Source organism: Oxyura jamaicensis, chromosome 19, assembly GCF_011077185.1.
Source record: "Oxyura jamaicensis isolate SHBP4307 breed ruddy duck chromosome 19, BPBGC_Ojam_1.0, whole genome shotgun sequence".
NCBI lineage: Eukaryota > Metazoa > Chordata > Aves > Anseriformes > Anatidae > Oxyura > Oxyura jamaicensis.
Window position 1 is genome coordinate 11,051,716 of NC_048911.1, and position 12,757 is coordinate 11,064,472.

General features: G+C 54.2%; 1 protein-coding gene across 15 annotated transcripts in view; it reads left to right on the forward strand.

Annotated features, from left to right (window-relative positions):
• The window catches only part of RAP1GAP2 (RAP1 GTPase activating protein 2), a 77,405-nt gene that overhangs the window by 60,412 nt on the left and 4,236 nt on the right, over nucleotides 1–12,757 (forward strand). For 13 of the 15 annotated variants that reach the window (XM_035343163.1, XM_035343164.1, XM_035343172.1 and 10 more), the window contains 16 exons: nucleotides 540–618; nucleotides 1,058–1,111; nucleotides 1,336–1,419; nucleotides 2,390–2,490; nucleotides 3,090–3,219; nucleotides 3,453–3,608; nucleotides 4,339–4,410; nucleotides 4,724–4,810; nucleotides 5,076–5,210; nucleotides 8,421–8,558; nucleotides 8,957–9,075; nucleotides 9,403–9,516; nucleotides 9,964–10,081; nucleotides 10,330–10,456; nucleotides 11,579–11,658; nucleotides 12,061–12,099. In XM_035343163.1, coding sequence (XP_035199054.1) covers nucleotides 540–618; nucleotides 1,058–1,111; nucleotides 1,336–1,419; nucleotides 2,390–2,490; nucleotides 3,090–3,219; nucleotides 3,453–3,608; nucleotides 4,339–4,410; nucleotides 4,724–4,810; nucleotides 5,076–5,210; nucleotides 8,421–8,558; nucleotides 8,957–9,075; nucleotides 9,403–9,516; nucleotides 9,964–10,081; nucleotides 10,330–10,456; nucleotides 11,579–11,658; nucleotides 12,061–12,069 — 1,603 coding nt within the window. In that variant the 3' untranslated portion in view covers nucleotides 12,070–12,099. The remainder of the gene's footprint in view (nucleotides 1–539; nucleotides 619–1,057; nucleotides 1,112–1,335; nucleotides 1,420–2,389; nucleotides 2,491–3,089; nucleotides 3,220–3,452; nucleotides 3,609–4,338; nucleotides 4,411–4,723; nucleotides 4,811–5,075; nucleotides 5,211–8,420; nucleotides 8,559–8,956; nucleotides 9,076–9,402; nucleotides 9,517–9,963; nucleotides 10,082–10,329; nucleotides 10,457–11,578; nucleotides 11,659–12,060; nucleotides 12,100–12,757) is intronic. The other 2 variants (XM_035343160.1, XM_035343162.1) reach the window with 1 other exon arrangement.

Sequence of the window (12,757 nt, forward strand, 5' to 3'; positions counted from 1 at the left end):
GAAAAGAAGCACTGCGCTTAGCAAAGTGTTTTCTCTTTGGAAGGCTCTTGCTTTGTTTCCGCTCTAAATGCTGTGGGTGTGCTGGCAGCACACACGTGTCACCCGCATGGAAGGGCTCGGGTTGGGTGGGAAGCCAGAGGCATCATCCTGTGTTGTGACTGCCTGACTTCTGATAATGAACACAAGGCTTTGATATGCTGCTGAAACTGAGCGTGGAACTCTCCATGACACCGGGTAATACCTGTCATATCTGTCACTGTCCTTCCTGTAATCTGACAAGGCCCAGGGTGGCTGAACTGTTGTCTCGTTTCTCCTCCGAACAATGAATATTTTAAGATCTGCAGAGATTAAAAGAAAAAATGAGCCTTTGCTTGCTAACCCAGCCCAGCAAGTCCAGCAGAACATCTCCCAGGGCCTGGCAGAGCCTCCTGCGGCAAGCACACCACAGAGCCAGCCACGGCTGGCATGTGGGGAAGCTCCGGTGCATCTGGTATCGCAGGATCCTCCCTAGCATCCGCTCATTTCTTTTTCTTTGCCAGGTCCAAAGTGAAGACATTGCATGAAAGGATCCCTCTGGCAGGATTTAGCAAGCTGCCTAGCATCCCACAGATAGCAAAGGTAACCGGCACGGGGTGCCTGCTGTGCGGGCATGCAGCGCGCGGCGAAGCCTGCGCCACTGGTGCTGGGCCTGTGGGGCCTGGGCTCTGCTGCTGGGGTGTGCTGCCGGCCCTGCCCCTGGCTCCTGCCTGGTCCCGGGCAGGTGGCTGGGTGATTTCGGGGGGAAGGGGAGGTAGAAGTGGCACCCGTGGGGAGACCGGTGGGCTGTCTTGCTACTTCTGCAGTTTGGCAGCAGATGGGCCACAGGGCATCCCAAAGGGGGGGGATGCAGAGGGGGAGCTCCCACAATCCGGGGCAGGGTTTGGCTCCCTGATGAGACGCTTGCAGCCGTTCCTTTGGATTTCTCAGGCCAGGCTGCCCGTGGCTGCCTGCTGGCAAGGCTCCAGGCAGGGTCCCAGCACTCCTGCGGGGGCTGATGACGCATTTCCCTTGCTCCCAGGCCTTCTGCGATGATGCCTCCGGACTGAAGTTTAACCCAGTTCTGTATCCCAAGGTGAGGATCTTACCCCATGTTGGTCGTGCATTCAGCCAAGGACAGGTAGGGTTAATTCTCCCTTTCTCCCACGACCCAGAAGCTCTGATACAGAGCATAGGCACTTGTACTGCATCTTGTACTGTACTTCATCTCTGTCCCTTTGAGAAAGTTCCTCTCAGTGCTTTGTATAGATGCAGGGTGTAAGATACTGTGTTTATTGATTGTGGTTTGTTTCACTCCAGGCGTCCCAGATGATAGTGTCTTACGATGAACACGAAGTCAACAACACATTTAAGTTTGGTGTGATCTACCAGAAGTTCAGGCAGGTGAGTAATCCCCACATCGTGCTCACGGAGCGTGTCCTGCGGCACCACGGCTCGTTTGTCAGGAGACATGTGGGACCCCTGAGCCTGAAATTTGGCCCTGTAGTTAGTTTTGGCACGTGTGACACACCGTGTCACTGGTGTCCTTACGAGTAATGCATTTCTTACTACTTGGATGTTTCCCTGACTCAAAATATGATGTGGCTGAAGAAAAATCAATATGAAAATCAGCCTGCAAGCGGCTGTAGGGAAAAATGGATGTGAAAGTGCATTTTAGCAGCCATGGTGTTTTAATCAGATGTATGTTTAGACAGTGAGACCGTTACATTTGTCTTGGAAGGCTGTAGGCTATGCAGACATGCGTTTGCTGAAAATGCTTTCATTAGCCTAGGAACACTGGATGCGAAGCACGGAGACAGCCGAGTCTTATAATTTACCAAAGATTATTCTGACAGGCACCCTAATTATCCTTACATATTGCATTTTATTTTGGATTGAGTAACTCACGGAAGATCATAATTACGGTCTTGTTGTTTTGAAATATACCACACAAAGGATGATTAAGACTTAGATTTTTCCAATGAAATATTAATCTGTGTTCCAGTTTTACCCCTGCTTTATCCTCACATCCCTTTCTTTTGGTCCGAAGTTGTTCTCAGCAGCTTTACTGCTGGAATTTCTTGGTGGCTGAAAGGGCTGTGAACCTGCCCGCCCTGCGGCTTATGCTGTGCTGGCAGCTGGGAGGCACGCTTGGTGGTGCTGAGCAGGTGCTGAGCACGTTGTGGTGCTGTGCAGCACGTTCAGTGGTGCAGAGTGGGAGCTGGCAGCGCGGGGGTGTCTCCGGCCCCCGGAACCCCCTCAGTGTGGCCGCAGCCCGGCCCTGTCCTGCCCCGCTGGGAGGTGCAGGCAGCCGGGAGCGGCGCAGCCCGTTGGCATTGGCTGCCCTGCTGAGACGGGCCCGTGTGTCCTGTAGACCCAGGAGGAAGAGTTGTTTGGCAATAATGAGGAGAGCACTGCCTTCAAGAACTTCTTGAATTTGTTGGGAGACACCATAACGCTGCAGGACTTTAAAGGGTAAGTAAAAAGAGTGATTTTATAAATAAATTCAACAAGACGCCATATAGTATGTAAAGTACCTCTCATGCGAGAACAGAAGTCATCTTATTCATGAGCAGTACAAAGCAGAAGCAAATATAGCCTTGGCTTGTTTTTCAAAGTTGGGGGAGTTTTCCAGAAAAATTGGAACTGCCAAGAGAGATCTTCCTTTCCTGCAGTTTGGGGGCAATATCTGGTGATACTCAGCTGTAAATGAGAGACTTCCATGGAAGCACATGCCGTGCTGAGTGCTGTGCCGCGGGGTCGGGGTCGGCAGAGCTGGGCTGGCAGCAGCCACACGGTGCTCAGCCCCGTGGCTGCTGTGGATGCCCACGGCTGCTGCCAGCTCTGAGCCCGTCGCTGGTACCGCGTTGCCTGCCCTGAGCTCCAGACTTAGTACCGGGATGCTCAGTTACGATATATGACGCATGATTTGTTCTTTCCCATTTGCTAGCTACTAGATAAAGATAAATGAACTGGTTTGTTCTATCACCTTGTCCCTGACAACCGCCTGTAGGCTTTGGTAAGCTTTCAATTAATATTTCTTCATTTCTCCCTGACTTTCTCTTCGTTTCTAGTTTTCGAGGAGGTCTGGATGTCAGCCATGGGCAGACGGGGGCCGAGTCTGTGTACACCATGTTCAGGGACAGGGAGATCATGTTTCATGTCTCTACAAAGCTGCCTTTTACTGAAGGAGACACGCAGCAGGTAAGAGCTGTACAGAAGCCTTCCAGCAGACATGTGCCGGTGCTGCAGCTGTATGGGAGCTGTGATCTACCCCGTGCCGCAGCCGCAGAAGTCCAGGCTGCAGAGCACCCTGACCCCTGTGTGCTGGGGAAGGCTGCGGCTGCCTGTGCTGCCGGTCTGCAGGAGCCTGCACACACAGCACTGATGGGGCAGAGCTGCCGGTTTTACCAACCACGTTTTCCCTTTCCGCTCAGCTGCAGAGGAAGAGACACATTGGCAATGACATTGTGGCAATTATCTTTCAAGAAGAGAACACGCCGTTCGTCCCAGACATGATTGCCTCCAATTTCTTGCACGCCTACATTGTTGTACAGGTGGAAAACCCCGAGACAGATAACACATCCTACAAGGTAGGGGGAATCTCAACTTGCACGTGTTGATGTTCGCTTTGGCCCCAGGCATGAGATGGTGCCTGTGAGCTCTGCTCACTGGCACGGATGTCTTTGCTTCCTCTGCAGGCACTTCATGCCCAGCTCACTTGTATGTGCATTGTTTGTATGTAACTGTGCAGTAGGACAGACTTAAATTCCAAATTTCACATTCACTTATGTGTGCTCAGTGATATATACATAACTGGAGTGTGTGTATATTGAACGTACAAATGTGTACACACAAATATTTATCTATGTACTGTTACATAGTGTGTGTGTACATACACAAGTGCATGTATAAAATATATGCACCTGTAGTAGCATGCTCATTTATTAAGGATTTTGGACTTTTTACTAAGGATTTTTTGACTAAATACTTGAATAAATGTCAGGACAGCTCACGCCCTCCTAAACACAGCACTCAAGTGTGGGTAGCATAAACCCAGCTCTCCCTCTGCTTTCCATCAGGAGGTCAGTAGAACATCACATTTCAAGCTGAAAGCACACCGCTTAGAGCCATGAACAAAAACAAACTTCATAGGAAGTAAATATAAAGACCACTGCAGTCAGTCCTGCCCTGTCAGCTCTGGGTGCTGCTATCGGCGGGTGGGGGCACCTCTGCCAGGCTGGGAGCATTGCCTGGGGCGCAGGGGCCGCGCTGGGTGCTGCCCTCGTGCCCCTGCCCCACCGGCTCCTCCTGGCCCTGCAGGTCTCCGTCACAGCCCGTGAGGACGTCCCCTCCTTTGGCCCACCGCTGCCGAGCCCACCGGTGTTTCAGAAGGTGAGACACAGGTCTGAAAGCGTGTGCCAAGTCAGGAGGAATATGTGTGTGTGTCCAGGATGCTTCAGAGCATGCCCTGTTGGGGGAAACGTGATCTGTGTGTTTTACACACATTACTGGTAGCGAGGACCATAGGTCTGTGGCAAGGTAGGAGGCCGCACACGGTGTGTCATCATGCAGCATCACCCCTGCAGGGTGGCAGCTGAAGCTCCCTGGGGCACTGCTCGTTTTTGGGTCTGTAGGGTTAAGCTAGCAAAATTGCCAGGAGCAGTACGATGGCTGGTATTCAGCCTTCCCTCTCTTGTTCCCCCAGAGCCCCGAGTTCAGGGAGTTCCTGCTGACCAAGCTCATCAATGCTGAGAACGCCTGCTGCAAGTCAGACAAGTTTGCAAAGCTGGAGGTAACACTCACCGCCTTCTGCCTCGCGCCACCCCAGACTGCCCTATAGCACCCTGCAACCCACCCCAACCCACCCCCTACCACACCCTGCGGTGCCCCGTGCGAAGGCTGGGAGGTGCGTGGCAAGGTGCAGAGGGCTCTCTGCATTTCTCCTCCCAAACTGCTCTTCCCGGCACTGAGCCGGGCCAGCACTCGCCAGCAGCACGAGCAGGTGGGCGTCCTTGTGCCCGAGGCTGGTCCCGGCTGAGCCGGCTGTCACTCCCCAGGACCGAACGCGTGCCGCCTTGCTGGACAACCTGCACGATGAGCTCCACGGGCACACCCAGACCATGCTGGGGCTGGGGCCCGAGGAGGACAAACTGGAGAACGGAGGGCACGGAGGCTTTCTGGAATCGTTCAAGGTAAGCCCCAGTCCCTTGCCAAAAGCAAGGTTAAAACGTGCCTGGAGTGGGCAAAACATCTTTGGGGTTGAGCACCGGGCGCGCCGCGCTGCGGGTGGGCGGCTGGCGGGAGGCAGCTGGTGCAACAGGAGCCACAGTGAGAGGTGCTGGGAGCTGAGGGAGGGAAGGTGCTGCCATGCCAGGGTGAAGGTGTAGGATGGGTGTAAGTGGGGACAGCAGGAAGAGTGGACTGGGAAAAAGAAGAAAGAAATGAACGACCTGGAAGAAATTCTGGGTGACCATTCCAGGTATGGACACCAGCCTGCAGGGTAGCAGGGAACAGCCCTGGTAAAGGAGGGAAGGCTTTTGGACAGTGTCCCTGGGCAGGAGCCATGGCAAGAAGCATCTTGCAAGGGCTTCTGTAAGACAGTGATGGGGAGCTGCTGGGAAGGACTTGCCCCCTAAACTGGCTGTGTACAGGGGGGTGATGCATGGAGCGCCCAGCCGGGGCTCCCTGTCCCCATGGTGGGTGATGCCCATGCCCTGGCTCTGGGCACGTCTCCTCCGCACCTCTCCCTGTCCTGCCCCAGGTGGCTCTGGCTACAGCTGCAGCAGGGACGGCCACTGGATATGGTGTGTCCCCTGCTGCGGCGGGCAGGAGGGCTGCACAGGTGCAGTGCTGGGAGACAGCTCCTGGAGCTGTGCTGTGGGCACAGCTTTCTCTCTGTCATAAAGAGGCACTTGTAGGAGGCGAACCTCACCATACCGCAGGCAGCTGTAGAGGTGGGATGAGCAGTGCTGAGGGGTTTTGTCTGGTCCTTCATAGAGGAGGAGGGTGGAGACTCAGCCGTGTCCCGCGTAGGTACGAGATGGGCTGCAGAACCCGAGCTACCATGCAGTCGTCTGTCACAGCATACTTCCTGGTTTGAGACATCAGTGTTAAATGATTGTTTTCTCACACACCTTTGTGTACGAGAAGGTACACTTTGCTTTCTTGGCATTTCAGGGTGTCCTGGGGTATGTGGTGCATCCAGCTGCTGGAGCTGGCTTGCGCTTGCCCCGCCACCTCGGGACCGCACTACTGGGCTGCTTGCTAGCTTACCTCCTGCGCAGTGTGTTCCTGGAGTGAACATGGGGCAGGGAAATGGCAAGCACGGAGGGCTGGGAGCCGGGCAAGGCGTGATCTGCTCCATTTCTCTTTGCCTGTTGCATCACATCGCTGAGCCAGCCCTTGGCCCACTCCCTCCTGGCCTCTCTGTGGGCACTGTGGCTCTCGGAGCGCTGGCCCTCGGGGACATGCGGTACACAAAGAAGTGCCAGGGCGAGGGGCTGCAGCGGGCGGCAGGTGGGTGCTGGGAGCACTGCAGGGCTCTGTGGCATCGGCGGTGCCAGGAAGAGACTGCGTGTCGTGGGCAGCCAGGGCAGCTGGCAGCAGAGTGACCCACTGCTTTCACCTGCAGACACTGACAAATTTTGTATGAGTTGCTGATCCTAATAAACCCGGTCTGATGGATGCTTGCTTGCAGTTCGTTACTCGAGGGGCAGGATGGGCTGAGCGTGGGGCTGCTGGGGACACGGCGATCCCTGTGCAAGCTGGGCTCTGCAGGGTGCAGCAGAGTTCAGTACCTGTGGGGTTTTACAGCTGGCTGAAGCTGGCAGCAAAGCGGTGCCTGTGCACCATGGGATGCGGCGCTGGACACCTTCAGAAATATGCCGCTTGCTGGTTAGTTCCCTCTGACATCTCTTTACCTTGAGCTGTCATTGAATGGGTTGGAGAAGAACGTAGCCATGGCATGGTAGATAGCACAGCAGAAATGCAGAAGATAATAGCTGCAAAGGAAAACTTTACTGTAATTGGCACGGTGGTATCATAGTCCAGTTTGGGCTCCAGTTACTATGGTGACTACAGTAATTAAAATAAGTGTATAGATAAATATATTTTTTTAACTTGCGCATTTCACTGTTTCTTTTCATAGTGTGTGCCAGACTTTCAAAAGATCTCGTGGTCTTATTTGTAAGTGCTTGGGACAGCAACTGAGGGAAGGCTTTAAAAATAGCTCAGGTCCTGTTTAAGCATCCAAAATGAGTGTTCAGATTTACAAAAGGTCTCTGCCTCCAGTATGCGCAGCTCTGGTTACCACAGTTTTGAGTCAAAACACATTAAAGTTGTCCTCATTCCCTGCTTGTGCAGTTCATGCTCACAGAGCTGTGCCTTTGGTCCTTTTTCTGGCGGACTTGGAACACTCTTCACATCCCTTTGTGTTCACACCAAGCACAACACTGCTCTGGTCTCTGTCAGTGGATTGGAGCCAGCACCTGGTCTGGAGAGAGCAAGGGCACCAGACCTTGTCCCGGACACTTCTTCCTGATAAACAGCCTACACCAAAATTGGCACAAATGTCTCAGGCCAACTGGGAGAAGGCTGTGGTTTGCTGAATAGCATGGTGCTGAAGGCTGCATGGGAATCGTCATGCAGCCAGCCTCCCAGCCTTGAGAGCGGGTTAAAAAGCATGTCTGGAGAAAGCATGTCTGGAGCTGCAGGGAGCAAGGAGCACAGAAAGGGCACTGCTGGGTCTGGAGGGACAAAGGCTGAGGAGCAGCCACAGGCTGCAGCTGCCACAGGGACACGGCTCAGCTCTCCTCCATGGCCACTGCAGAGACGAGTGGGCCAAACGAGCAGCAGAAGCACTTTGGGCAGGATGTGTTTATCAAGCATAAGCATGCTGAAGACCAGAAACACTTGCGCTGATGAGGATGTAAAGCCTCCACTGTTGTGATGTTTAGGGGCTGGTAGACAGACCTGTCAGCAGTGCAGGCAGTGGGTAGGACTGGGGGTTCCTTGCAGACCCTTCCACTCCAAATCCGGGGAGAGGTGCCGAGGTGTGCACCCAAATGCAGCTGTACAGCTGGGCTGCAGCTGCCATTCCTCGGGGAGTTTTGGAAGGTTGTGCATGTGCAGGGCAGGAGCCACGGCTCCGGGGCTTGTCCTGGCCCTGCTGCCTCTCTCAGCCCTGGCACCCCATCACTGCAGGATGAACCCCACCGTGGTGCCTGCACAGCTCCTGCTGCTGCCGGAGCAGCTGCTGCTGGCACATGGCAGCGCTGCGGGACAAAGGCAGGCTGCATGCCGGTGTGCTTGCGCTTGGCAGGGCCTGGGGCTGGGGAGGCTTTGGGCTGCTGCAGGCTCCCAGGTGGTGGTGACCCACTGTCCCCTGTCCCCTGCGGCCACAGAGAGCCATCCGGGTGCGCAGTCACTCCATGGAGACGATGGTGGGCAGCCAGAAGAAGCACCACAGTGGTGGCATCCCGGGCAGCCTGAGTGGGGGCATCGTGCACAACAGCGGCGAGGTGACCAAGACCACCTTCTCGGTGAGCATGGCCGCATGGCCCTATGTCCTGCTGTCCCTCTGCCTGTCCATCCCTCCCTCCCCATCCCAGCAGGGCGCTGCACCCTGCTGGTGTCGCGTGGCAGTCACCTGAGCAGGCAGAGAACAAAAGGGCTAGGAGAGGGTCTGGGCACAGCATGCTTTGGTGTGTGTTGTTCAAATCACGTTTGTTTGGTGGAAGAACCAGAAGATTGGCTTCCTGATTCTTTTTAGCCCAAAAGTACATAGAAGATGTAAAAAAACAAAACAAAACTGGTATTACACATTTTCTAGATGTGCAGGCTGAGTATTGTGAGCAGAATAATTCCTAGTAGGATGCTTGGTCTAGAGTTTCCAGGACGGAACTCTCCTCTCTGAACGTGGGCTGTTTCCTTCTTTCAGCCCCCTGTTCCAGCAGCCACGGCCAAGAATCAGTCGAGGAGTCCCATCAAGCGCCGGTCGGGGCTGTTCCCCCGCCTGCACACGGGGTCTGAGAGCCAGTCGGAGAGCAGGACAAGGTGGTAAGGTCGACGTTGTCCTGGTTGCTGAGGTTGGAAACGCCCAGTACGTGTTAAACATTGTAGGAGCTGTTGGCTGGTGCTGGAGGCCTTGCAGTGTGTCTGGGGTGTTGTAACCCCCCTTTTCCACACCAGCCAGCCACAAGGCTTCTGCCATGTTCAAGGCTATGGTGTCTTGGATGCTTTCTCTCTGTTTTATATCAAAGCAGAGGTATCCAAAGAGCATCTGTTACTCTTACAGTTTAGCATTTGGTGCTAGGAATATAATTTGGCCATCCATTTTAAGTCTCTTGTGTAACTCACACAGCCTGTTTTTTTTTGTGCCCTCAGCGACAGTGTTTCTGGAGCTCAGAAGACACCAGATATGGGACATTCATCACAAGAGATGAAATCTGAAACCTCATCCAACCCCAGCTCCCCTGAAATATGCCCCAACAAAGACAGGTGAGCAGAACAGAGCTCAGTCCTCCTCTGAGCTCAAATTCCTGCAAGCCCCTGTGTAGCTAACAGCTATCAGGGACTGTTGAACAAAATCTTCAGGTCTTAGTATAAATAAGTTTGATATTAAGGGATAAAAAAAAAAAGATTCTGGTGATTCATGTGCACAGTTCCTTTATGGTCTGAAAATAGCCATCTTTGAAAAAGAACAGCATCAAGGAATGGTATTTGACAGCTGTTGTCCAAAACCAGGCATGGGAGCAGGCACATGGTGTGGAGCTAGCCAGCACCCCGTGTTTCTGCTGGTGACACTGGCCAGCTGCTTTGTCCCACCGTCTGGAGGGGTTTGCTCCTAGCAGCACCCTGAGCAGCTGGTCCCTGCGGTGCCCACGAGGCGCTCAGCTCTGCCTGCGGCAGCCGCGCCATTTCCTTCCGCATCACTTTGTCTCCTAGGCCTTTCATCAAGCTGAAGGAGAACGGGAGGTCAAACATCTCGCGGTCCTCCTCGAGCACCAGCAGCTTCAGCAGCACGGCGGGGGAGAGCGAGACGCTGGAGGAGTACGACAGCGTGGTAGGCACCAGCCCCTGCGGCTCTTGCTCCTGGGCTCACGCAGCCGGAGCTCTGCGGGTTCCTCGGCAGCCCTGGGTCGCTGGGTGCTGCCTGGCAGGGCAGGAGGCTGCCATGCAGGAGGTCTGCTCTGGAGCACCTCCCTTCCTGGGGGCTCTCTGATGAGCACGGCTGTAACGAGACGTGAGCGGAGCCCCGGGACAAAAGCTCGCTGCAGGAGATGGAGCTGTGCCTCGCTCTCTCCCATGCAGGGAAGCCAGCCGTCCACAGCGTCGCCCTTCAAGCAGGACGTGTTTGTCTACAGCGCATCTCCCGGCAGCGAGAGCCCGAGCATGGGGGCTGCGGCCACCCCGGTCATCATGAGCAGGAGCCCCACAGGTGGGTGTGGGGGCCGTCTCCCCGGCAGGGAGGCAGCTCCGGAATCGCAGCAGCTGCCGGGCAGGGGCAGCAGGAGCGGCGGCGGGATGCCGAGGGGTGGCCGACCACCCCCAGACTGCAGCCCGGCGTGCCAGGGGACACGGCTGTGGCGCTGGTGCTGTGCTTCCACGGGGAGTTCGCTTCCCTGCTAAGTCAGAGGTGGCTTCTGCGGTGGCTCTGTTTACTCCGCTCCCTCCTGACAGACATTTGCAGTAGTCTTGGAAACTCGCTGTCTCCAAGGAATGAGCCGTGAGTCACAAATTATTTAATAAATGAACAGCATTCCTTGGGCCTGGCTCTATTGCCCCTGCTGCTAACTTAACTCTGCACTAATTCCATCCATTTTAGTCAGACAATTAGCAAAGTGAGGCACAAGTCGACATGAGCAAAATCAGACCCTTTGTTAGTGCAGCGCGGCGGTGACAACACCGCTCTGCTCCGGGAGCCCTGGGGTGCCTGCAGCGTCTGCGCCTCGCCGGTGCATCACAACCCTTTAATTTACCCGTGTGCTGTGGTCCTGCCGGGAGGAACCCCAATTCAAATGAAAACACACATTATGAACTTAGGAGCTCTTTGCAAAATAGACAGAGCTGCAAATCCACTGTTAACAGCTCAGTAACTGGGATCAGCTCAGGAGAAAAATAAGCTGGAAAATGCAGTCTGGCTTGCTTGCTTTTTGTATCCCAGCACCCCAGAAGTCCTCCTCCTTATTTTATTAGAGAATTTCTGAATGAGTAAAACAGCCTCTTATAATGCTTAAAGTGTTTATTTTGCATTTTTCTTGCCAAGAGCATTGAAATCCACCCATACTTACATGGATCAGTCATTTGTTGTAGCCTTTTCAGTGGCATTTCCAGTAGAAACACTGTGAAATGTAATTAAGCCTCAAATTATTCCATCTAAAACACTTAATGTACAGATTTTGCCAAACATTCAGTGAGACAGACTAAATATTTGTAACATTGGTGACAATCTATTAAAGTGCCTGGCTGCTGCGCTGCTAGCACAGCAGTCAGCACTACAGCTCCAACAAACGGGCTTGCTCGTGGATTAGTACTATTTTTGCTTTTCCCCACCCTCCAGCAGATATAAAGAACAGAAACTCTCCAAGGTCAAATCTGAAGTTCCGCTTTGACAAGCTCAGCCACGGCAGCTCCAGCACGGTAGGTGCCGCGGCTCTCGGGGGGATGCGCAAGGCCGCATCCTGCCCTGCCCAGCCGTGGGGCGGGGGCAGAGCCCGCCTGGGGCAGGGACAGGCTCGTGCGGGTCTGCATGGGAACACTGAGGGTGGCAGAGATGCGACATCCCTGGAGGAACAGCCCTGCTCCTCCAGGCTGGCAGGGCTGGGCTGGGCAGCACGGGGCAGCCTCTCCGTGCGGGCAGGGCGCAGCGCAGGGCACGGCCGCTGGCAGCCCCTGGTGCGTCCCACCTCCCCTGGTCCTGGCCGCGGCGCTGGAGCTGCTGTGGGTCCTGCTGAGAACAAATACAGGAGATGCGGGGAGGAGGGCTTGGTGACTTCTTGTGCCTTTTTTTGCAACTCAGCCGTATTCTGGTTTTTCATTTAGAGCCACTAGCAGGAGAAAGAAGTCAAGAACTTTTCAACGGTAAGTGTTTCTAACATGGTTGTGCACAGTGATTGATCTCATCAGTGGTCAAATGTGTATCCTTTAGTGATAGCCCACACTGGCCAATTGCAGTGTTTACTATTAAATATGTGATTAGTAATATGTCTTAAAGCATCCTAAGTACTTTTGTAAGATGAGGGCAGCACTGACTGAGAAAAACAGCAGCGTTTAATGACGGGAATGATTGGTGCCCCTTAGTGCCACCACGTAGCAGTACGTATTTCTTTCTGGGGTGCTTCTAAATGTTCCCCATGGCAGTTCTGCCACCTGCTTTCAGAGAAGTTGCTGCGTGGCCGCAGCGGCTGCACTGAGTCCTGTCAGGGACAGGGGCAGCCAGCCCCCCTGCTTCCACCCTGCGGCTCCACCAGTGCCCACGTGTGTTTTCATGCCTGGAGGCATTTACAAGTTTATTTCCTGGTTCTCCCACAGGCTTGAGTTCCTGCAGTCTGTCTTGTCATGCAAGTCATGGTACTTGTTAGGAAGCTCGTAGCCGAGCAGAAGAGCCCACAAAACTTAAAAGGAGAGGAAATTCCATTTCCAAAAGCACTGGTTTCAGAAAGCCCCAATTTTCACCCATCACCTGAGTCTCCTCCTCTCCCTGCCTGGGGCCACTTGGCACCTGTGAGAGGATGGGCAC